Raw genomic sequence first — 23,499 nt, 5'->3', positions numbered from 1 at the left:
CAGTCAAATAGTTTTTTTCTCACATCCAGATAATCTGCGACTACAGGCAAATATTTGAAAATAAGGTGGATTGTGATTATTCTTTTGGATAAATCTATCATCAGTTAGATGGTCAAGGATTGGCTTCCTAATGAAGAGTAAGCACTCCGGCTTCTTGTGATTTATATGCAAGAAATCCTTTCTTCATGATATGAAGAAGGTATTATATTCGGATTTATTTTATCCCCTGAAATCTGTCTTCCAGCAGAGCCTTTCCCCTGCATATTCCATTCACCAAGGTTGTGATGATTTGAGAAAGAAACAAGAGCGTGATAGTTGAGTCATTGTGGCTCCCCTGATGTTGCACCCTTCAGGCAACAGCTTCAGGTGGGTTGCCTGTTTTCAGAAAAACAGACAACGATCGCCAAGTTATTTCTTGCATAACAGCTACCTTTAGTTCAAAATGATGCAATGATTCATGTTGTTGGAAATGACTTTAAATGCCTGTCATAATGTTGGACAGGTCAACAAATTCTATGACCAGCTAGCTTTTTAAGAAAGCAATTTAATTGAAAACTTGCCTTAATTGAAATAATGATCCATGGATTTGGAGTATGAATTAGTATATCCTGTAAATCTAGTTTTTCAGGTAATTTACTTCAAACAAGAGTAATGCTAACGTTGTTTCTTTTCTCTGGATATGTTTCATTTTGAATTAGCACTCTCTTGTATTTAAGTGATTCTTCACTGTTCAGTAAACAATCTATCCTAGAAATAGAAGGTGCATCTCTAGAAATAAAGCATTATCATTAGTGCTGTCCTTTTAAAATTCATCACATTGACCTAAATGGAACAGAATTTTGAAGGCAGTGCACAGTGTGCTGACACTATTTTCTGATGCCTTTAACAGTATTATAGCAGGATGAAGTTCTCAGTAGCCTTGCATTGTTTACTGATGTAGTCTCTTATCCCTTATTTTCTCTGTGTTACAGGGGAATGGAGAGCAACGCAGATAGATTCAGCTTTCTTTTGCAGAAGTTTTAAACGAAAACTGATTGAGATGAGAGAAAAGATTATCAAACAGTATAATAATGAGGGGGCAAAGTATCTTCTAGAAATGTAGCACGACAAACTAAATTTAAAAAAAGAATAAAAAGTGTACACTGAGTTACTGACTTCCTTCCATATAAACTATTTCCAGTACAGCATAATGCAGTGAAGCATATCATTGGGATGTAATAACAGAGGAACAGGTCAACCAACTCTCAGCTATTGTTACTGATTATATGTCTCTTCACCCAATTCAGTGAAGTTTAATCTTCATTGTAAACTGGTCTGGTTGCAGAATAAATGCTATATTGCAGCGTGTTTCTAAATCTGATATTTAGCTATAATTTTTTTTCAGTTTTTCATCTTGAATTTTCACTTTACTGTTTTTGTTTCAGTGCTGCAGCCCCATTGCATTTTATAAAAATGCCGTCCAAATGCATTTTTGTCTCATCACATTACCTCGAGAGCCTGCCCAGCATACTGAAATGATGCTTCCCTCTCTGCATTTCCTGAAACTCGTTTCTCGTTCAACAGGCTTCAAGCAAATGCTTTTTTTTTTAGCAGAAAATAATGAACCATGAGAACCAGCAGCTGAACAGGCGTCCAAATGTGTTAAATTGAAATACACAATATTGGTGACTAGTGATGCCTGTCTAAATATCTACTGGTTACTTTGCGACGGTATTGTCATTCATATAAAATCAAGGCAGAGTCTCCTAAGTGTTGCTGCACTGTTTCCCTTTCAACATCCAAATGATTAGGTATGTTTCACTGTGCTTTATTTTAAGAGCTCTTCGAAAAAATGTTTTCCTTTCCAGTCACAGGCATGTGAGGCAACGTTTAATTTTAAATGCGCCGGGCATCCAAGCTGGAAATATCTCTCAAATGTGGCCGACTCTCCAGCTATTTTTTTTGTTGCAGCAACAGCTCCTGGCTGGGATATGCTTTTCCTTACTCCAAGTCAAGACTGGAACCGGCAGGGGGAATACTGAGAGCCCCGGTGTTGTTTGTAGCTAGCCTGTTCTCTTTTTTTTTCTGCTGTAAAGTACATTTGAGCAGGCTGACGGGCCTCAAAACCAGAGGATTAGTTGCAGAATTTAATGTGGGTGAAGCCTGCTGTCCATCTTGAAGGCCAGGCCACTCTATAAGAATGACACATAAATAACCTATTATGTCCCCCACCCATGGAAATTCAAATGCACCTGTCAAATTGATAAAGCACTCGCCCAGAGGGAAGCATTGTTTACATTTTCACTCTAGTCTTCTGAAAAGTGAGATCCTAATTATTTTTTCTTCCCTCAGAAATTAATGCCGGGTGCGACTGAAGTGCAAAAAAAAAGCCTGTAACCTATGTTTACACTGCACACTCATTACTTTCTTAATATGCAGTTCATTGACTACAAAAGGAAAGGTTAAAGGAAAGAGATTGTGTTGTGCCTTTATATGTCATAGATGAATTCAGAAATGGATCTACATAAAACTTACAGGCACATACATACAGCAATACATCTATAATATGTGGTCATGAAATGTATTTATGTATGCATAAGATATAGACTGAGAAACAATCGAAAGGATGATAATATGTTATGTGTGTGTTTGCATCCTGACTTTTACTCTCATCTTACAAATGGTGATTAACCCTCAACAACAAAAGAGAATTTCTCTCCTGAAGTTTCAGAGTCTATTAATTTCTTCCCCCCCATGTGTCTTTCAATCAAATTCAGTTGTCTTTTGTAACTTTCCGCCTTCATCCATCATCTGTTACGTGGAGGATCGAAAAGGGAAGGGCCAGTGTGAGGGAAATTCACACTTGACCTAGGTCTCAGACTGGGTGCTGCTCTTCATCCATAAAGACATTTATATGTCTAGTTCAGGTTGGGGAAGCAAAACCAGGCTGAGTTCATTATCTTCCTGTGTTTCTTCTTCTTCATGGTTCCTCTCTGGAAGGGCAAGAGGTGTCAGTGTTGAGATTTGCGAAGTCAGTAAACGGCAGCATTACAGGGTAACTCACGCTGCAGTTTTCTAACAGTGGATCTCCCGTGGGACTGCTCATGGCAAATTGGATGAAACTTTCATCTCAGATGACAGGAAAATGATACTGTGAGTTACTCTGCTGCTGAAGTGGCGATGGGCCCAAACAGGTTGGTTAGTTTAGGCAGTCAGGTCTAGTTCCTGCATGGCAGAATTCAGTTGTGGCTTGGTGAGAAAGCTTAGGGGATTGATAAAAAAACATAGAAAACCTAGAGCACAGTACAGGCTCTTCAGCCCACAATGCTGTGCCGAATATTTACTTACTTTCGAAATTACCTAAGGTTACCCATAGCCCTCTATTTTTCTAAGCTCCATGTATAAACACTAGAACATTTCTGAAACTATTCAGAAAGCTACAAATAGATCCGAAAGGTAAGAAAGGGTGGAAAGATTGAATGTAGTGGCTTAAGGTGTGTGTGCAAATGTGGCTAGAGAATAAGCAGCAGGAAACAGTGGGCCTATGAATGGCCAGGTGTTTTCTCTTCCTAAAGTTCGAGTGTAGGACCAGGAAAAATTTTTACTTCTTCTGAAGCCTGTCCTATTCGTATGAGCTGTTCTTTATCTCACTCAATGTATCTGCCTTAATTCCACTCTAATCCATCCTTACTTAGGAGAAGTCTATCAAACTCACAGCAAGAGACTATTCAGCCCATTGAGTCAGTGCTAGCTCCAAGTAGATCAATCCTGTCAGACCCTTACTCTTGCTCTTTGTCTGTGGTTCCCTCTCAAGTGCACATCATCTTCTTACTTGAAAGCACAGTGTTTTACAGATGCATGAATATTCAGAGATTGGAGAGATATAGAACATGTGTAGGCAGAAGGGATTAGTGTAATTAGGTGTCATTTGTTTAATTATTTTTACACAACATTATGGGCTGAAGGGCCTGTTCCTCTCCTGTTCTTTGATTCTCTTCCCACCGTCCTTACAGACAGTGACTCCAGAACTCAGCTACCTTCTAGTGAAAATATTCTTGCCCTTTTGGCCCAACTGGCTAATTCAGTCTTGGAGCCTATTACCTCTGGATTCCCAACACTTTGTGTGAAAAACATTGATTTAGGTCTCTAACCCTGTAATCCACCATGTGACATGATATGCAAATCTTCCTTCACTTGCACTATCTTACATTGTCAAAGAGATTGTAAAAGTTCACATTGCCGTTGCTTTGTGTTTGATTTTCTGCTAGAGCCAGTAGTATGTTTGTATTTGTCAAGTTCCTTAATTACTTTACAATATTAGAACATAGAACTTAAAACACACGTCTGCACCAAACATGATGTGAATCTAAATAAGCCCATCCACTTGCACGTGGTCTATATTCCTCCATCACTTAACTGTTCATATGACTGTCTAAATGCCTGTTAAACGTTGCTATCCTATGTGCTTCCACCACCTCCTCTGGCTGCACGTTCCAGATAGCTACCACTCTGTGAAACAAAAACCTGTTTGCACATCTTTCATCTTATCACCGTGCCCTCTAGTATTTGACATTTCTGGTCTGGGGAAATGGCTATCTATCCCATCATGCCTCTAATAATTTTATACACCTCTTTCAGCCAGAAACATTTTGATCAGTTTTAAAACTCCAGGGAATGAAAGCTAGGTTGTTGTACTACTTGTGTGTACCCCTTATGTACACTGACATCTTTATGAAATGTTGTTCAACCCTTTCCAAGGCTATTACATCAAAATGCAGTACCCCACATGGGATCTAATAGTCTAGAATAGAGTGGTGACTTCCTCCCTTCTGTGTTTCAGCTTCCCTGAGTTAAATGCTATTCAATACGTTGAGTAACTTTTACCTTGTGTCCACCAGCTCATATTAATTTCTATAAATGGGCACCTAAATCTTGCTGCTCTTTATAGCTTAATTTTCATTGAGCGACAGTGTAACTGTAAAGGGGTGCTCCTACCGTGATACTCCAGATCAGGGATTACCTTGATTCTGTTTCAGTTCTGTTTTGGGATCTTGGCATCCTTGTCAAGTCCAAAATTTACTTGCACGTCTCTCTTCATTTACAACTGAACAGCTTGGTGGGACACTGCTGAGAAATTAAAGGACCGTCCACTTGGGTTGGAAACCTGACCATGCAAGAGCAGATTTCTTCCTCTGCCCTTGCCACAAGATGTTTCAAGGATTATATGACAAAACGATAGTTTCATGGTCTATTTTTTACTCTACTTGGTATTTTCTTTTTGTTTCCAAATTCCAAAGCTTCCATGAAGGATTCTCAGTGTGGAGGGGGAGGCTCTCCAATTTCCACACTGGTGGTTTAGCTACTGCATCAACATGATACTTATTATATATTTATGAAGTACTCAGTAAATGAACTATTAGGAAGGCAGAGGTTTGTTCAATGTGGAAGTCAGTTCTCCAGTGGTAGATGTATTAGTTACCTAAAGCAGTTAAGCTGAGTGATCCATTTGAGCAAATGGCCAAACTAACACCCAAGCTCTTGATTTGGGACAACACCATTCATGTAGACAACACACACAAAATGCTGGAGGAACTCAACAGCCAGGTAGCATCTGTGGGAAAGAGTTCAGTTGAGTCCTTTCAGTGGGACCTGATGAAGGATCTCAGCCAGAAGCATCAACTGTACTCTTTTCCATAGATGCTGCCTGGCCTGCTGAGTTCCTCCAGCATTTTCTGTGTGTTGCTTGGATTTCCAGCATCTGCAGATTTTTTCTTGTTTACCATTCAGTTAGAGAAGCCTTTTTTTTCTTTCGCATTGGCTACATGTTACTTGATGTCAATAAACTTTTTTTAACAAGCAAATTTTAATCAAGAATGGAATGCTAGGAAATGTGATGTATTTTATTGTGACAGAGAGTTTGGATACAGGGGCTTCAATTTCACCTTTCTGCATGTCATTAATGTAGTCCTTTGACCCAATAAGTCAATGACATCTCTCAGAGCATTCCCATCAATCTCATTCGCTAATCTATTTCTTTATAACCTGCTCCCTCTCATGTGCTTCTGAACTTCCCCCCACCTATGATGCGATCATTTGCAATAACTAATCAACTCATCTGTTAGTATGTATTTTGGATGTGGACAAAAGCTGGAACACTCATGTATTCTGAAGGGGAGCATACAAACTAACGGCAGAGTTGAAGGTTAGTATTGAACCAGGGTTACTAGAGCTATGAGGCAACATCTGGACTTCCTGCATCATTCCTTTCATGCCGTGTTGTGTCATGTTGAGCCATTGAGTTGGTTTCCACCCAAAATGATAACAATTCAACTCCTCCCTCAGATACTCTTCGAACTGCAGTGTTTCCCCAGCAGGTTATTTGTTGCTTCAGTTTTCAGCATCTGCAGTCACATTTTTCTCCATTGCACTGACTGTACACAAGTCCCTTAGTACTGAACTGGAGTATAGTTATGGTCCTTCATGCTTATTGTTGTAAGGGGACTTAGCTGCAAATTGAGGGGCCAGTCATTTAAAACTGAGATGTGTCAAAATTTCCCTGAGAGAAGGGAATCTACAGAATTTTCTGCCCCTGATGGTGGTAGAATCCAGATTATTAGATATACAGTGGCTTCCTGTAAATTGGGCTGTCCGTGAAAATGAAATGATTTCACAACTTCAGTAAGTCAGAAACTATGAAGAATTTGAAAGTATTGGCAATCATCTTGAATGTTATAATGAAAATGAAGATGTGGAGCATGCAATCATTGACAACGTTGTATGAAAGCAGTCCATTATCTGCAGTAGGTGTCTGCACTGATTTTGTTCATTTACAGTCAAAAGAACATGACATGGATGAATTCCTCTATTGATAAGTATTAGGAACTAATACATAGTTTTATAGTACTGCAGTAGTATTGATAGTGTTCTAATTTGTTCTGGATTTCATTTAAGTACATAATTTATTACTCTTTTTGTCTATTTTATACCTTTTTAACCATCTCCATGAAACTTAGGCATCCACTTAATTGGGCCAAAATGTACTGGTCCCAATGTGTCCCAGTGAACCGGATCGACTATATTTAGGTGGAGGTAGATAAGTATTTGAGAGATCAAGGTATTAAGGGTCATGGAAATTGGTACAGAAGAAGTGCTGAGGCCAGTATGCATCAGCCATGATGGTGTTGAATAGCGGAGCAGGTTTGAGGAGCTTGGTGGCTTCCTGCTCCTCTGTTCTTGTGTTCTAGTTTTATTTTTAATCTCTGCACTAGTAAATAACTTCCAGTTCACAGTACCATACATGGAAAGTTTTGTTTTTAACAATCATACCCAATTCCAGATTTTCAATTCTGAATGTTATCCACTAGCTACCAAAATTATGTATCATTCTTTAAGCCAATCTAAATTAACAGTACTGGCGTGACTAACCTCTGAAATCATCATAAGGTTTATCACTTACCAGTGTGACATTGTAATCCCAGCTTTCACAATTTGTTAGCGTCTTCTACGTTGTCATCGAATCTAGGGCTTTAGGGCTTTTCTCTTTAGAGCAAAGGAGGATGAGAGGTGACTTGATTTAAAGATAAGGGTATACAAGATGATAAGAGGCATAGATAAAGTGGACAGTCAGTGCCTTTTTCCCAGGACAACAATGGCTAATAGGAGCGGGCATATCATTTTAATGTGATCAACTGATTTTGGAGGAAAGTATATGGGGGATGTAGAGGTAGATTTTTTTTTATGCAGAGTGGTATGTGCATGAAACCCACTGCCATAAGTGATGGTAGAAGCAGAAACATTCGGGCATCTAAGGCATTCTTAGGTAGGCACATGGATGAAAGAAAAATGGAGGGTTACGTGGAAGAAAGAGTTAGATTGATTTTGGAGTAGCTTAAAGGGTTGGCACAACATTGTGCGTCAAAGGGCCTGTACTGTTCTATGCAGCAATAAAAATAGAAACTGCTGCAAATACTCAGCACGGCAAGGCGCATCTGTGGGAACAGAAACAGTGCTAATGTTTCAGATCAAAGATTTCATTTAAATTTTGATAGCAATTTTTATTTGATTTGCAAGAAAGAGTTACTGATATTTTCCATTGTAATAAAGCTTAATTAATGAGTTAATTAATCAGTAAATATAAAAGCAATTAGGTTTTCGTTAATATAGTAATTTCATTAAGCTCATGGTGATGTGGAAATGATCTTTGAAATTTCCAACTTCCTGTTATCAGTGTGAGTGTTTTTATGATTTTAATTCTCTATTGTGGTCTGCCACCATAAATTAAATCAAGATTGGGGTTTAATTAGAATATTGTTGCATGCAGCTTATCCTTGTTACACTGCCAAGGGCAAGCAAGGACATGGACATCCATAATAACAACTTGAAAAGAATGTGATGAGTGTGCACGTTTACCCTGTAACATCAAGAATCCATACCCGTAGCTGCTCAAGAGTTAGCAAGTTTAAATTCCAACCTACCCATTCATTCCCTAGGATCAGTGATACATCGCTTAGAATGCTACACATCTGGTAACCTGCTATAAAATAGGCTCCACAAGCTATTCTCAAAGTTTTATTTATGAAGAAAATTGAGATTTCAAAAGCTGTTTCAACTCTGACTCTTATATTTTCCCCAACAGGGTAGAAGGAAGAAGATACGTTTCTAACTTTGCAGAGATGAAACTATTTTCCCACACATTTCTGCAAATACATGTTGTAAATGAAGATAAAAATTCTTTTCTAAACAGCCTTAAATATTATTCTAACTGCCAATCAGGTGTTGGATAGAAATGTTTCTGGCTTTGCAAGTACTAAATGTGCAATGTCGTACTGTTCATGCATTATTCTCCAGGTGCTAGGTTAGAATCAGAGCTAATATGATGTCAAATTTGCTGTTTTGTGGTAGTACAACAGTGCAAAGACATAAAATTACTATAAATTAAAAAAAATAAATGGTGCAATTAAAGATATAACCAGGTAATGTTCCTTGGTTCATGGACTATTCAGAAAGATGATGGCAGAAGGGAAGCAGCTTTTCCTGAAATGTTAGGTGAGTCTTCAGGCTCCTGTACCTCCTCCCTGATTGTAGTAATGAGAAGTGGGCATGCCCTTGCTGGTGGGGTTCTTGATGCTGGATCCCACCTTCTTGAAGCACAGTCTCTTGAAGATGTCCATGGTGGTAATTAAATCCCTCCTGTCCCATTCCTGTACCCTCTGTTGCAGAGTGGCAGCCTCTCACTACCAGTCCCAGCCAATCTTCTCCACAAATGAAAAGTTCTGTTGCTTCCCAGACCTAGCCTTAGGCTCCACTGAAGCCAATGAAAGCAAGTTTAAATGTACCATGCAATATGTATATTTCATAGTTATCAGTTGCTCACAAGTTTCTACCAATTATGTTGGGAAGGCAGAGCTGTAGCTGCCTTGGACCCAAGACTGGAATACCTCCCTTTTTGCCTTTCATGTCTCCTCCTTTCAGATGCTACTAAAAGCCCATGTCTTTGGGCAAGCTTTTAGTCAGTCATCTGATACCTCCTTTTATGCTTCTGTTGAGATATATCTAACGTGTTCCCAAGGAGCTGCGGATAACTTCTACAACAGATTTACAAATGAGCCCTATGAATCCTGTTCAGGCACTACCTCAGAGGGGCAGCGTGATGCTTCACGGGACAGGCATTTGGCTTGGGATGTTCCTGTTGCTTGCTCCTGGACTCCACAGACTTCCATTATGAGCCTAGCAGTGCTCACATGTTCCTGGACGTTTTTCGTAGTTTGATTGCCTTGCAACAAACTTCCAATGTATTATTGAACATGTCAGATTTTACATTTAATCATAGAGGTGATGATGACATCTTTGGAATTATTTTCCCTATTACTCTGAAAATCTCTTGTCTTTACAAATCTTGAGAATGGAATTCCATATTTCAGAAATCTGCTGTTGTTCCTTGTGAATGCTGTGGCCAGCCCTCCAGAGGTGGAAGTACAGTGATAAGGGTCTCAATGTAGAGGCTATTGTCTGGGAAGGGGAAGCCGACCTTGGTTCAATTTTTCACTGGTTACATTTGAAGGATCTTATGGACACCGCACTGGTGATATCCCTCTAGTGCTTTGAACTGCTGGCTGCAGTTAATTCATGTCTCCAAAGCAAATGGGAGGATGGGGATGGCTGGTGTCCTATAGAACACAAAGTTGGGACCTTGCCTAAATTCTTCGTCCTCAAGCATCCTTTATCAAAGATGGCCAAAGGCTGCGATGCTGTACTGAGGCAGTGATGAATTTTGTCATCAGTTCCATCATCATCAAGAATATGAGCAGAGATCCGTCTTTGTGAATCTCTATTGTCAGAGGGTGGTGAATATTATGGGGAGGGGCGAACAATGATGTATAATTTAACTCCCATCCTTTATTATGGTTCAGTGAAAGAATCAGTGATGGTTTGGAATTCAGATTCACAAGATACTTGCGGCCATTTCAGTTAAGATTGTGATTGTAGACGAGGCCCCGTTGTCTATCTGAATTCAAAGTAACCAATAGGGATATGAAAAAAAAGCCAGTTGAAATAACTTTTAGCTAAATTGTAGATCTTCATATTTTGTTGACTTAGAATTGTCCATTTCTTTGAAAGAAGAATTTTCTCATTGTTTGAGAAAATTATTCTGTGTTGCTTAGTAACCCACAGGAAAGCCCCATAAATCTATTTTTTGCCCTATTTAGCAATACAGTGCTAGAGGGGCGAGCTCAGGACCTTGAAGAGCTTACTCAGATCAAATGTTGTCATAAGGGAGATGTGGAAGCCTATTGGTATAAATGACAGTAAACCTCCTGCTAATGAGATGACAAAAGAGTCATTGCAGGTAATGGCCACACAGACAATATTTGTGTCTGTTTAGTTAGCTAAAAGGCTCTCTAATATGGCATTAATGGCAACACAGTGGAGCAACTGGTAGAGTTGCTACTTCATAGTTGAGCGATCTAGTTCAATCCTCACTTCCCCTGTTGCCTGTTCTTCCTGTTACTGCATGGGTTTCCCTTGGGTGCTCTGGTTTCCGCTCCGCCCCCATAACTCAGGCATGTTGGTTGTTGGATCAAACTGACTAATTGTCCCTAGTGTGTGTGGGTAAATGGCAGAATGTGATGGGAATACGGGGGGTGGGGGGAATAAATTGGAATAATGCAGGATTAGTGTAAATGAGTGGGACTTAGTGGGTTGAAGGGCTTGATTCTGTGCTGTGACTCTTAAGCAAACATTTGAAACCTCACCACATAAGATATGAGGAAAGATGATCTAAGGCTTGGTCAGTGAGGTAGTTTATAAGGAGCACCTGATGGAAGGGGAGAGAGTGGAAGAGTTCCATTGCCTCAGGCCCAAGCAGCTGTTGGTTGACATCATCAATCTACCTCATAAGATATCTGTAAGTAGGTGGATGGATAGATAGATAAACTGACAGACAGTTGTAAAAGGATATTTTCCTGAAGGCGGAGGAGTGGCAAAGTGGAGAAGCCTGTAAATTCTTATAGTTGTACTTCAGGTTTAAACAATCAGGAACAGATTTATACTAATAGAAATCTTGTGGGAGAGGAGCGAAGAAAACTATAACTTTATTGACGTGAGATGTAGTTTAGAGGGAGCAAGTTCATCTATGCTTAGTAACCTATAGTAAACGATCTCCAGTGAACACAATGATGACTTTGTATTGTTATATGATGCACAATGAAAACACTTTTAAAAGAAATTACATTAAAATGTTCTGATAAATACTATCTTATCTCCTGTACACCTACTTCCCATATCAATAGGTTTGGGTTTGCAATTTATAGCTTGCTAAATCATTGTATTCTAACTAGTTTCCTCCTCCTAGTTCCTGTTGAAATACAAAACACTGTACTCATTTTCTTCGTGGATTCTAGGAGTTAGAGAAAAACTTTAGACAGAACTGAGGCTGATGGAGTTACAAAGGAAGGGTGGGGTGCACACATAATATTAGGGTAAGCAAAATACTATATATGACTGCTGGTTCCTGGACAGTGACTCAGAAAGGAAGTGACTGCATTAAAGGAATACATAATGAAAACCAATTCTGGCAATTTGTTTTTAATGATGAAAATGTTGGGAAGTCACATTTGTGAGAACTTTAATGTTGTGCAGTTAACGAGCTAATCCACAGAACTATTCAACTTAGCTTTGATCTTTACTGTTGAAACGGACCATACTAATGCAGTGAAAACTATGCACTGGATGTTCACATGCATGCGTTGTTATATCATCACGAGTTTCGAGTGGGTAATTTCCAACGTCATTCATTTGTTGATGTGTAGGATTATATGGCTGTCAGAGGTTACAGCGGGACATTGATGGGATGCAAAACTGGGCTGAGGAGTGGCAGATGGAGTTCAATCCAGAAAAGTGTGAGGTGGTTTATTTTGGTAGGTCAAATACTCTTGGCAGCATGAAGGATCAGAGGGATCTTGGGGTCCGAGTCCATAGGATACTCGAAGCTGCTACGCAGGTTGACTCTGTGGTTAAGAAGGCATACGGTTCATAGGGCTTCATCAATCGTGGGATTGAGTTTCAGAGCCGAGAGGTAATGTTGCAGCTATGTAGGACCCTGGTCAGACCCCACTTGGAGTACTGTGCTCAGTTCTGGTCATCTCACTGCAGCAAGGATGTGGAAATCATAGAGAGGGTGCAGAGGAGATTTACAAGGATGTTGCCTGGATTGGGGAGAATGCCTTGTGAGAATAGGTTGAGTGAACTCGGCCTTCTCTCTTTGGAGTGACGGAAGATGGGAGGTGTCCTGATAGAGGTGTATAAGATGATGAGAGGCATTGATCGTGTGGATAGTCAGAGGCTTTTGCCAAGGTTGAAATGGCTAACACAAGAGGGCACAGTTTTAAGGTGCTTGGAAGTAGGTACAGAAGAGAGGTCAGGAGTAAGCTTTTTTACACAGAGAGTGGTAAGTGGTAAGTGGAATGGGCTGCCGGCAATGGTGGTGGAGGCAGATATGATAGGGTCTTTTAAGGGACTCCTGGATAGGTACATGGAGCTTAGCAAAATAGAGGGCTGTGGGTATCCTTCAGTAATTTGTATAGTAAGGACATGTTCGGCACAGCTTTGTGGGCCGAAGGGTCTGTATTGTGCTGTAGGCTTTCTATGTTTCTATGGAGCCGAGAAGTGGTCACTTGATCTAAGGATCACAATACACTGCACACAAGTAGGACTTGTAATGCTGTGACAAGGAAAATTTTGGTATGTCTCCTGTGACTGTCACCAGTTTTTACAGATACATCGTAGAAAGCATCCTATCCAGATGGATCACAGCTTGGTGTGGCAACTACTCTGTCCTATATCTCAAGGAAGTTAGAGTTGTGGATATTGTCCAGTCTATCATGGAAAACAGCCTTCCATCTGTTGACGTTGTCGACACTTGCCCCACTTCAGGAAAAGAGCTAACATAATCAAAGACCCCTCCCAATCATTCTCTGTTCTTCATCCCCCCTCCCCCCCAATTAGGCACAAGGTCTGAAAGCGCATACCACTAGGCTCAAGGACAGCTTCTATCCAGCTGTTAAAAAACTCTTGAAGAGACATCTTATATGATAAAGATAAGCTTCTAATCTCTCAGTCTACCTTGTCATGGTTCTTTCACCTTATTTGCCTAACTACGCTGTACTTTTTCTGTAATTGTAACTGTATATTCTGTATTCTGTTATTGTTTTTTGTTTTTACTGCCTTAATGTCATTATGTTTGGAAAGACTAAAGCTTTTGACTGGATCTTGGTAGATGCAACAATAACTTATCAATTACCCATTAACTAAGTGGAGTTTCAGCCATAATCAAAAAGATATATACATTTCCCGGGCTTTGCTTAAAAACAAATAACCTTTTTGGATATTGAGTACAATCTTGCATGTTAGGATCTGGGTGCGGAAATTGCAAAGCAATAAAAGCAGAGAAAATAAGAAAAGGGCGCAGAAGTGGGCCATTCGGCCCTTTGAGCCTGCTACCCCATTCAACAGCATCATGGCTGATCGTCTGCTTCAGTATCCTGTTCCCACCTTCTACCCATATCCTTTAGAACTTGTGGCATTAACAAATACAGTACAACCACCTTCATCTTGAATGAACTTGTCTTCTTTGGTGGAGAATTCCATAGATTCCTCAGCCTGCGTGAAGAAATTTTACCTGATCTTGACGATGTGGTCCCTGAACTCTCCAGCCATTGGCAATGTTCTCCCTGCATCTGCTCTATTCATACTGTTAACACTTTATACTGTAGGTCTCTCTGACTCTACCTGCTGTTATTCTCTACTCTCGTGAATATCAGTCCAACCAATCCAATTTCTCTTCAGTCCTGACACACGAAGAATCTATCGAGTAAACACATGCCAGCTCCGAGAAAACATCTTTTGTCCAATAAGATCAAAACTGCATACAAAACTCAAGACGTGTTTGGAAATAAAAGCTGCAGAACTTGCAGCCTTCTGGGAGTTTTTATTCCAGATGTGATCTCCCATGGTACTATATAGCTGCATCAAGACATCTTTGCTCGTGTACTCAAATCTTCTTGCAGTGAGGGTCAATATAACCTGAATAGTTGCTTTGAGCATCTGTTCAAAGGTTCCCATGTCTTGTTCCACTATTAACTCCCTCCACACTTTGCACTGGGATATGTCAATGATCATGCAGACCATTATTTTCTGTCTGCTCCCTCCTCCTTACCTGCCTGTGGTGTTAATACTGAGGGCAAATCTTGTTGGCCCAATGCACACCACCATCCACTGGCAGTGCACCAACAAGGTAATATTGCCAGAACATCTCTAACTTGACTCACCTTGGTACAGAAGACTACAGACCCAAGTGCTGGTGGATGGGATTATTATGGTTGTTGTCCTTTGGTCAGCAGAAAGATAGTGTGCTAAATGGCCTGTTTCATGCTCAATGGTTCTATGGATTAAATGGGTAAATACTCTCTGCTCCATTTAGAATTAGCCAGCGAAACTTTAACCACTTTCAAGGACTCTTCATTTCATGTTCTCAATATTTATTGTTTGGGTTTTTATTGGCACAGTTTGTTGTCTTTTTCACCTTGGTTGGGTGCGGTCTTTCATTGATGCTATTATGGTTATTGAATTTATTGACTATGCGCATCCGCAAGAAAACAAACCTCAAGGTTATATATGGTGACATTTGTACTTCGATAATAAATTAACTTTGAACTTTGAAATCTGGCACAGAGTTACTGTGGCCTTTTCTTATTCTGCTCAACCACGTGGTCTAGCTATCCAGGGAAGGTAGCAAACACAATTTTAAAACACGAGCAAGAAATTCAATCTGAAATTTATGCGTCCAGGGAACAGTCTTATTCTGAGACAGCAGTCTTTACAAAGACAAGGATTCAAATCAAAGTTTAGCCTATTTTTTCAGCATTTTATTTATTTAAGCGCTTCTGTCATTGGTGAAGTTAAATGAATTTATCCCACTTTTCGTTCCTTCACTGCTCATTCGCAGTGTTCACATTAGTGGAGACTTGGAGTGACACAAAATGGAAACAGACCTTTCGGCCCAACTCCTCCATGCTGGCCAAGGCATCCATCTAAACTGATTCTATTTTCCCCCTGTGTAAGTCATAATCCCTCTGAATTTTTCCTATCAGTGAACCTCTCCAGCTACCTGTTAGGTGTTGTATTGTACCTGCCTCAACCACTTCCAAATACACAACACCCACTGTGTGAAGAAGTTGCCCCTCAGGCCCCTTTTAAATCTTTCCCCTATGCCCTCTAGATTTTGATTCCCTTTTCCAGGGAAAAAGACTATATGGATTCACCTTAACTATCCCCCCCCCCAATGATTTTACACACGTCTATAAGGTCACCCGACAGTTTCCTGCACTCCAAGGAATAAAGTCCTGCCTTGCTTAACCTCTTCCCATAATTCAGGCCCTTGTGTCCTGGCAGCATTCCCGTAAGTTCTCCCTGCACTCGTTCCATTAGGAAGGAAGGACTTGGACACTTCTTGCACTTGTACAGAAAATGCAACATCAGGCACTTCAACAGACCCCTGTGAAGGGCTAACAAACTCCTGCAAATGCATCGAATTTGAAATTGGGAGGGTGGGGAGCAGACAAGTAGTACCTTTCAGAGCATATCACTGAACATGTTTATAGAACTGCAGTGCATTCCAAGAAACCTCACTTGGAAATTTGGGAGCCAGGACTACATCAAACAAGCTTGCAAAATACTGACCTGTTATTACTTGCCTTCACTGTCAGATTTTTTTAATATTTATTTTTACAGTGGAAGGATGATTTTTCAATGGCTTGTCAACATTCATTTAGAAAATATTTTGTGGTTTGCCACTAACTGCAATGATGTGCCTTGGCCATGAGAACGCCACTTTCTCGGAAGGTCTTTGACCACATCTCTTAATTGGGGCGAGGGTTCATTAATTATGCTCTTGCTTAAAAACTGTCAAGTGCTGCATTTCCACTGAGTCTGGGAATCACTGTCTTGCAACATGCAGTTGAAAACCCGTTGAACTTAGCATCTCTCCACTTCCTTATTTTACATAACTACATGGAATGCATGCCAAGTGCTTTAAGCTGTCTTGCCTAATGTAAAATATTAAATGATAATAATCTGATTCAAATTCATGCTGCAACTTTACTAGAATTTTCAATGAGCTTAGATGTGCCTATGAACAGTGACTAATCAAGCACATATGGGTGGGGGTGGGGGTTGTGGGTGATTGGGGGGGGGTCTTCTTTATCTCACTAGGTGGCAGTGTATGATTACGTCTGCAATGATGAGCTCACCGAACGCCTGTCCCATGCCTGTGGACTCCAGAAGCACAATCAAGCCCCTGGATCGGAGCCTAGCCAGGAAAACACCACCACTCATGTGTTCATCTACACCGTACACCTCAGCGGCCTACAAGAGCTGTATAGGCATTTCCTTCGGCTGCGTAGTGGTGCCATTGTTGAGGTATTTAACCAAAGTATACAGATTTTATAATCTTATTCGAAAGCTGTTTGAAACTGAAGTGTAAGTGGTTGCGCTTCAAACAAATTGCCTGTGTTTCCACATACAATTTTAACCCTTATTTTCTCTCCTCTTACACTCAGTATCTTGTTGAAAGCACGATTTGTGGGAAAATGGCCTGGTTGTTAAGTGACACAAATAACCCTGTCTTTTAGACTTAAAAATAATGTTTTTGTTGTAGTTCCTCACCAATTTATCTCAACTCTCTTCACTGGAGTAGGGTGTTTAAATGATTCTCCACTGTAAATTGTTACAAGTTTTGTGGCACTTCTTTCACCTCATTGAAATGCCATATAATAGCACTCCACACAGCCTATTACAGTACAATGCTTATTATCGGCAGTAAATAGCAAATAATCTGCTAACACAGACTATCATATATTCAAATATTTCTTTATAGTTGGCCAGTCCAGAAGAGGGAATCAGGGCTCCTAATGCTGTAGCTTTGTGGGACAGAAGAAACTAAAAGGGAGTAGTTTAGGTTCTGGCTGAGTTTGAACAGCCTCCCCACCCAAGGCTGCTTAAGGAGGCAAAACAACTTAGTGGTGTTTTCCCTCGCCGCAGCCTGTCCCTATAACTAATGGAGGGTGGTCCTTAATGTAATGTAGAAAATATACGTAGCAAGCTCCCATGAGTTGTAATCATAGAATAGGGCATTCTGGTTTAGTATAATTTCCTGGATTTTGCATGGTGTGCTTTGATTTATGTCACTCTGAATCCCAAGGGGTTTATTATCTCCTTTTAGAGATAGAGCTACAAACAAGACATGCTTTGTTGGAGGAAATGACAAGTATTGCCTGCACACAACATTGAACACTGTTATTCTGCAATATTTGTGCACAAGCATGTCTCAATTTCCATCTCCTTAAAAACATCGTCTTTCCTCATTTTTCCTGCCTTACTTTTCTGTGTTTGGGACTTAATAGTTCCACTCTCGGCTTATCTTCTCTTGAAGTCCATTCCTCTCTCCCCCACCCTTCACAACACTTAAGGCTTTGTGTCATCTGTAACTTTTAATAAATTCGATTGAGAGTTAAATATTAACCAGAGCAAAAAGGGACCTTGAAATAGTGCCATGGATTTTTTTTTGTGTCCACTTGAGAACATAAATGGAGTCTCAATTCAGCTTCTTATCTAGATGCTGATAGTTCAGCTCTCTCTCATCCCGTGTTGTATGGTAGGCTTTGATGTCTGAGTCTCCTGTGTGAAACTTGGGACTCACAAACCTCTGATTCAGAGGCAGAAGCACTAACCACTAAGCTGCAGCTGATCGACAACATGATGAGATTTGCCAAAGAAAAGTGAATTGGGGTTAGCAACCCACTGTAGACCAAAAAGCACCTTAACATGGAAGATCCACGGGTATTGTTAATTCAGACTGATCCAACACATAAGCCTAGGTTTTGTGTTTTGTGATGAGTCAGCAGTGTCCTTGATTCACGTCAATAAAGGTCACACATTTTAACCTTCAGTGATCTTCACAACTTGAACCATTGGACAAAACACTGGAAGACTTTTACCACACCCTCTCCAAATGTAGTACAGTGATGTAGTTAGAGACATGAGAAACTTCAAATGCTGGAATCTGGTGCAACAAACAAGTTACTGGAGGGACTTTGCAGGTCAGGCAGTGTCTGTGAAGTGAAATAGACAGTCGGATTTTCAGGTTGAGACCCTTCGTTTGGACAGAAATATAGAGGGGAGGTAGGCAGTATAAAGGGGTGAGGGGAAGGGGATAGAGCAAGAGCTGGTAGGTGATAGGTGGGTCCAGTTGAGGAGGGGTGGTAGGCAGGGGGGGAACGGGAGAGTGGAAATAATGACAGAGGCTGGGAGGTGATAGATGAGGCAACAATGAGCTGAAGATGATGAATATGATTAGAGAGGAAGGTGGAGCACGGAATCAAAGGAGGGAGGTAGGATGGAGGGATGGGAAAAGTGAGGGGAGGAGTATGTGTGTGAAAGGAAGATGGAGTGGATGGAAAAGAGGAAACAAGGTGATGGGGAGGGGGGCTGTGTGGATTTAGGAGAGAGTGAGTAGATCAGAAGAAGAGTGAAAAGGAATGGGGAAGCAGTTAACCTGAAATTGGGGAACTCAGTGTCCAAGCCATCAGACTGTAGACTAAACAGATGATGGTGTATTTAGTAGAGCTCCTACCTCACAGCTCGAGGGACCCAGGTTTGATCCTGACCTGTGTACGCTTCCTCCTGGTGCCTGGGTATTCTGTATGCCAGAGGCATGCAGCATCTTGGACCAATTGTCCTCTCTAGTTTGCCCCTGGTGTTTAGGAGGGTGGTAGAGCCTGGGAGGGAATTGCTGGGAATGTGGGCAGTTTAAGGGCAGCACAGTGGCATGTGGTTAGCAGGGTGGCTTAGTGGTTCAATAGCCACTGCTGCCTGTAAGGAGTTTGCACGCTCTCCCTGTGGCCACAAGTGTTCCAGTTTCCTCCCACAGTCCAAAGATGTACGGGTTAGTCGGGTAATTGGTCATTATCAATTGTCCTATGACTAGAGCTGAAATGGAGATTGCTGGGTGACACAGCTAGAAGGGCCTATTGCACACTGTGTCTCAATGAATAAATAATTAAACCGGATCAGTGTATATAGGCATTTGATGGTCAGCCAGAAGGCTTGTTTCCATGATTTTAAACGTGACATCACACAGTTCAGCCCCACACACTCAATTGTCCAGAAGACTAGTAGACTTGGTGTGAATGGCATAGAAAAGTGAGCTATATTGAAGCTTACTTAAAATATTTTAAAACTTTCAAAAAATGTTGAAGCATTTGTAAACACATCAGCCGTCTATTGTATTAAAATCTCTTTCCGAGATATTTTTTAGTGCATTCTTAGAACTGGTGCAAAATCATTGGTGGTATTCCCATTGATTTCAACTTCAAAGCCTGCAGAACTGTATCAGATTACTGGCAATGGCACTGCATTGGACCATGCAGGTTCTGAAAAGTGGCAGTCACTGCTGATTCTGCCTAGTAATGATAGCAAAGGCTGTCATTGCAATTGCATGGTTCAGGCCATTTACTTTCCACTGTACTTCCACCCAAGTGACTGAGTAACTTCCTCACTGATATCATCAAACTAAGAGGAAAGACTTGTGCATTTCCCAGGAGATAGGTGGGGTGTAGGAAGCATTGGGTTTCTATGAAAATTGGCTGCATCTGCCTGCTTTAAAAATTCTAACAAACTGCAGAGGGTAAGGTAACCTTAAAGTTAGCAGACATGTTGAGGAGATCTGAAACTCCAAGAATTATAGCGTTAATAAGTCAGAGTGCACCTGATGCAGCAACAGTCCTGGCAAATTACAGGGCAGCTGCATGTTATTCTGTCTTTTATATAAGTTTCACAGTATGTTACACAGTCTTCTGGAACTGCTGTGCTGCTGACCTTCTTAAAAGACACTATCGCAGATACGGTAGTGTCTTTTAAGAGACTTTTAGATTGGTACATGGAGCTTAGTAAAATAGAGGGCTATAGGCAAGCCTAGTAATTACTAAGGTAGGGACATGTTCGGCACAACTCTGTGGGCCGAAGGGCCTGTATTGTGCTGTAGGTTTTCTATGTTTCCATGTTTCTTGGAAGATAAACCTGATCGTAGTCTGCTCCTAACAGTGTTGTGCAATATAATTATAAGGCTTTAATACTGGACCAAATCAAGAAAACAGTTACTTCGTCCTGCTTAATAGGCACAATGGAGAAGGCTTTTTGTTCCCTCAATCCTGAACTTGATGTTGGGTATGGGCCCCCTGTACACAGGGATGAGCATTTGGGGGACCATTGGGATGAATGGGGATGAATTTGTCAGCTACTGCAGTTGTGCCAGGTGGGAATGAGGTACCCCACCCCACAGCCAAGTGCAATAATCGGGCTGGGTTGAGACAAACAGAGCTGGAAGCTCTGAACAGATAGACACACTCACTGAGCCAGTGAGAGCGTCTGGCAGCTGACTCCTTGCACCTGTCAGAAGCTGTTTCTAGCTTACAAGCAGGTTACGGGTGTGGAGCCCTGTCATAACTTGGGGACTTCTTGTAAGTTAAAGGCTGGCCGCCATCCACTCAGATCAATAGTTGATCTTTTCCCTACCGCTAACAATTCCTTTTCTCCCACAGATGCTGCTCAACCAGCTGAGTTCTACCAGCAGGTTGTTTGTTGCTCCCAATTCCAGCAGTCTCTTGTGTCTCCGGCCATTTATGCTGGCCCTTACCATTGCTGACTAAGATAAAGCTGTCAAACTCAGGTTAAAATTATTGGAATACCTTTCCACGAATAGGTGTCACCGATTCCAAACTTAAGCATGATTTCAAAAGCCCTAAATCTGACCAACATTTCCCTTGCAAGCAACAAACTTCTGGAAGAGCTTAGTGAGTTAGGCAGAATCTGTGGATAAGGCAAATGGACAGTGAATGGCTCAGGTCAAGAGTCTTTAACTTGCTCGGACTAGTTTTTCCATTTTCCTACTCAGATAAGGCTTGACTCACTGAGTTCTTCCAGCAGTTTCTTTCTCGCTGTCAATTCCAGCATCGGCAATCTCTTGCGTCTCCATTTCTTTGCAAGACTTGACTTGATTGTAAGTGTGTTGATTAAAACTTCTGGAGAATTCAGAGACAAAGCAAAATCATGATTTCCTTGGAACCAGAAACACTTTTTTTTTACCAGAATCAGATTTATTATAATAAAAACTGGTGTGTGATAGGGAAATTTCATGGTGATTTTCATGATCAGCAGCCCAAGATCCATAAGGTACACCCAAAAGTGTTCAGGAAGCAAAGTTTGTGTTGCCCAGGGTTATCGCTGAGATGTGATGTGGAATTTGTTATTTTGCAACAACAGTATGGTGTAAAAATATGAAGATCTATAAACTACAAAAATAAATAAATAGAAAAATCTTATAAATACATAAATTGCAATAAAAGAATAATGAGATATTTTATTATTCAGCTCCAAGATATAGGAGCATCACCGGCAAAGCTAGCATTATTTATCCATGTCTGTCTTTGGGGATGATGGGTTATCTTCCTGAAGGCATTCTATACTTGTGTACTGGGAGGGGTGTCACTTGCATCCCTTTTCCCTTCAGTTGGTGTGTAATTGATAGTTTATTATTGTCACGTGTACCAATATACATAAATGCTATCCAGATGGATCATTCCATACAAAAGTATATTGAGGTAGTCCCAAGGGCAAATAAAAAGTATGCAAAATATCCAAAGTATCCAGGTCATGCTCCGTTCTTGCTACTTCCATTGGGCAGGAGATAGAGAAGCCGTAGGTCCCACACACTAGGTTCAGGAGCAGTTATTACCCTATAACCATCAGACCTCTGAGCCAGTGTGGATAACTTCAACATCATTACTCAGAATTGATTCGATGACCTGTAGACTTTCTATACAAGGTATCTTCTCAGTATTTGCACAGTCTGTCTTTTTTTTGCACATTGACTGTCAATCTATGTGGTTTTTTTTTGTAAAATTTTATTGTATTTTCCTGTAAATGCCTGCAAGAAAATGAATCTCAAGGTAGTTTATGGTAATGTATATGTACTTTGATAATAAATTTACTTTGGATTTTGAATATACAGTGGAATGCAAAAGTTTGAGCACACCGGTCAAAATTTCTGTTACTGTAAATAGCTAAGCGAATAAAAGATGATTTCCAAAAGGCATAAAGTTAAAGACGTTTCTTTAATATTTTAAGCAAGATTACTTTTTTATTTCTATCCTTTACAGTTTCAAAATAACAAAAAAGGAAAAGGACCCGAAGCAATCGTTTGGGTACCCTGCATGGCCAGAGTCTGTTAAATCTTCCTGAAGGTCTTTTGCAGTCAAACGGGAGTTTTGATTTGTCTTTCTAGCAATCCTACGAGCAGTTCTCTTGGAAAGTTTTCTTGGTCTTCCAGACCTCAACTTGACCTCCACCGTTCCTGTTAACTGCCATTTCTTAATTACATTACGAACTGAGGAAACGGCTACCTGAAAACGCTTTGCTATCTTCTTATAGCCTTCTCCTGCTTTGTGGGCATCATTTTTTTTTTTAGTTTTCAGAGTGCTAGGCAGCTGCTCAGAGGAGCCCACGACTGCTGATTGTTTGGACAAGGTTTGAGGAGTCAGGGTATTTATAAAGCTTTGAAATTTGCATCACCTGGCCTTTCCTAACGATGACTGTGAACAAGCCATAGCCCTAACAAGCTAATTAAGGTCTGAGAGCTTGGTAAAAGTTATCTGAGAGCTCAAATCTCTTGGAGTGCCCAAACTTTTCCATGGTGCTCCTTTCCTTTTTTCACTGTAAAATTGTACAAAACAAAAATAATACTGACGGAGGGCCTTGGCCCGAAACGTCGACTGTACCTCTTATAGATGCTGCCTGGCCTGCTGCGTTCCACCAGCATTTTATGTGTGTTGCTTGAATTTCCAGCATCTGCAGATTTTCTCATGTTTGCGATAATCTTTCTTAAATGTTGAAAAGAATGTTTCATCTTTA

The 23,499-nt window shown here is 40.6% G+C and overlaps 1 protein-coding gene across 1 annotated transcript in view; it reads left to right on the top strand.

The window, feature by feature from the left end:
- ofcc1 (orofacial cleft 1 candidate 1) overlaps positions 1 to 23,499 on the top strand; it is a gene marked incomplete at its 5' end in the record, with an annotated part of 305,954 nt that overhangs the window by 202,171 nt on the left and 80,284 nt on the right. The window contains one exon of the mRNA XM_063042829.1: positions 16,747 to 16,953. Coding sequence (XP_062898899.1) covers positions 16,747 to 16,953 — 207 coding nt within the window. The remainder of the gene's footprint in view (positions 1 to 16,746; positions 16,954 to 23,499) is intronic.

This window comes from Mobula hypostoma, chromosome 1 (genome assembly GCF_963921235.1).
Source record: "Mobula hypostoma chromosome 1, sMobHyp1.1, whole genome shotgun sequence".
Lineage (NCBI taxonomy): Eukaryota > Metazoa > Chordata > Chondrichthyes > Myliobatiformes > Myliobatidae > Mobula > Mobula hypostoma.
This window is presented reverse-complemented; position numbering and strand designations above follow the sequence as displayed.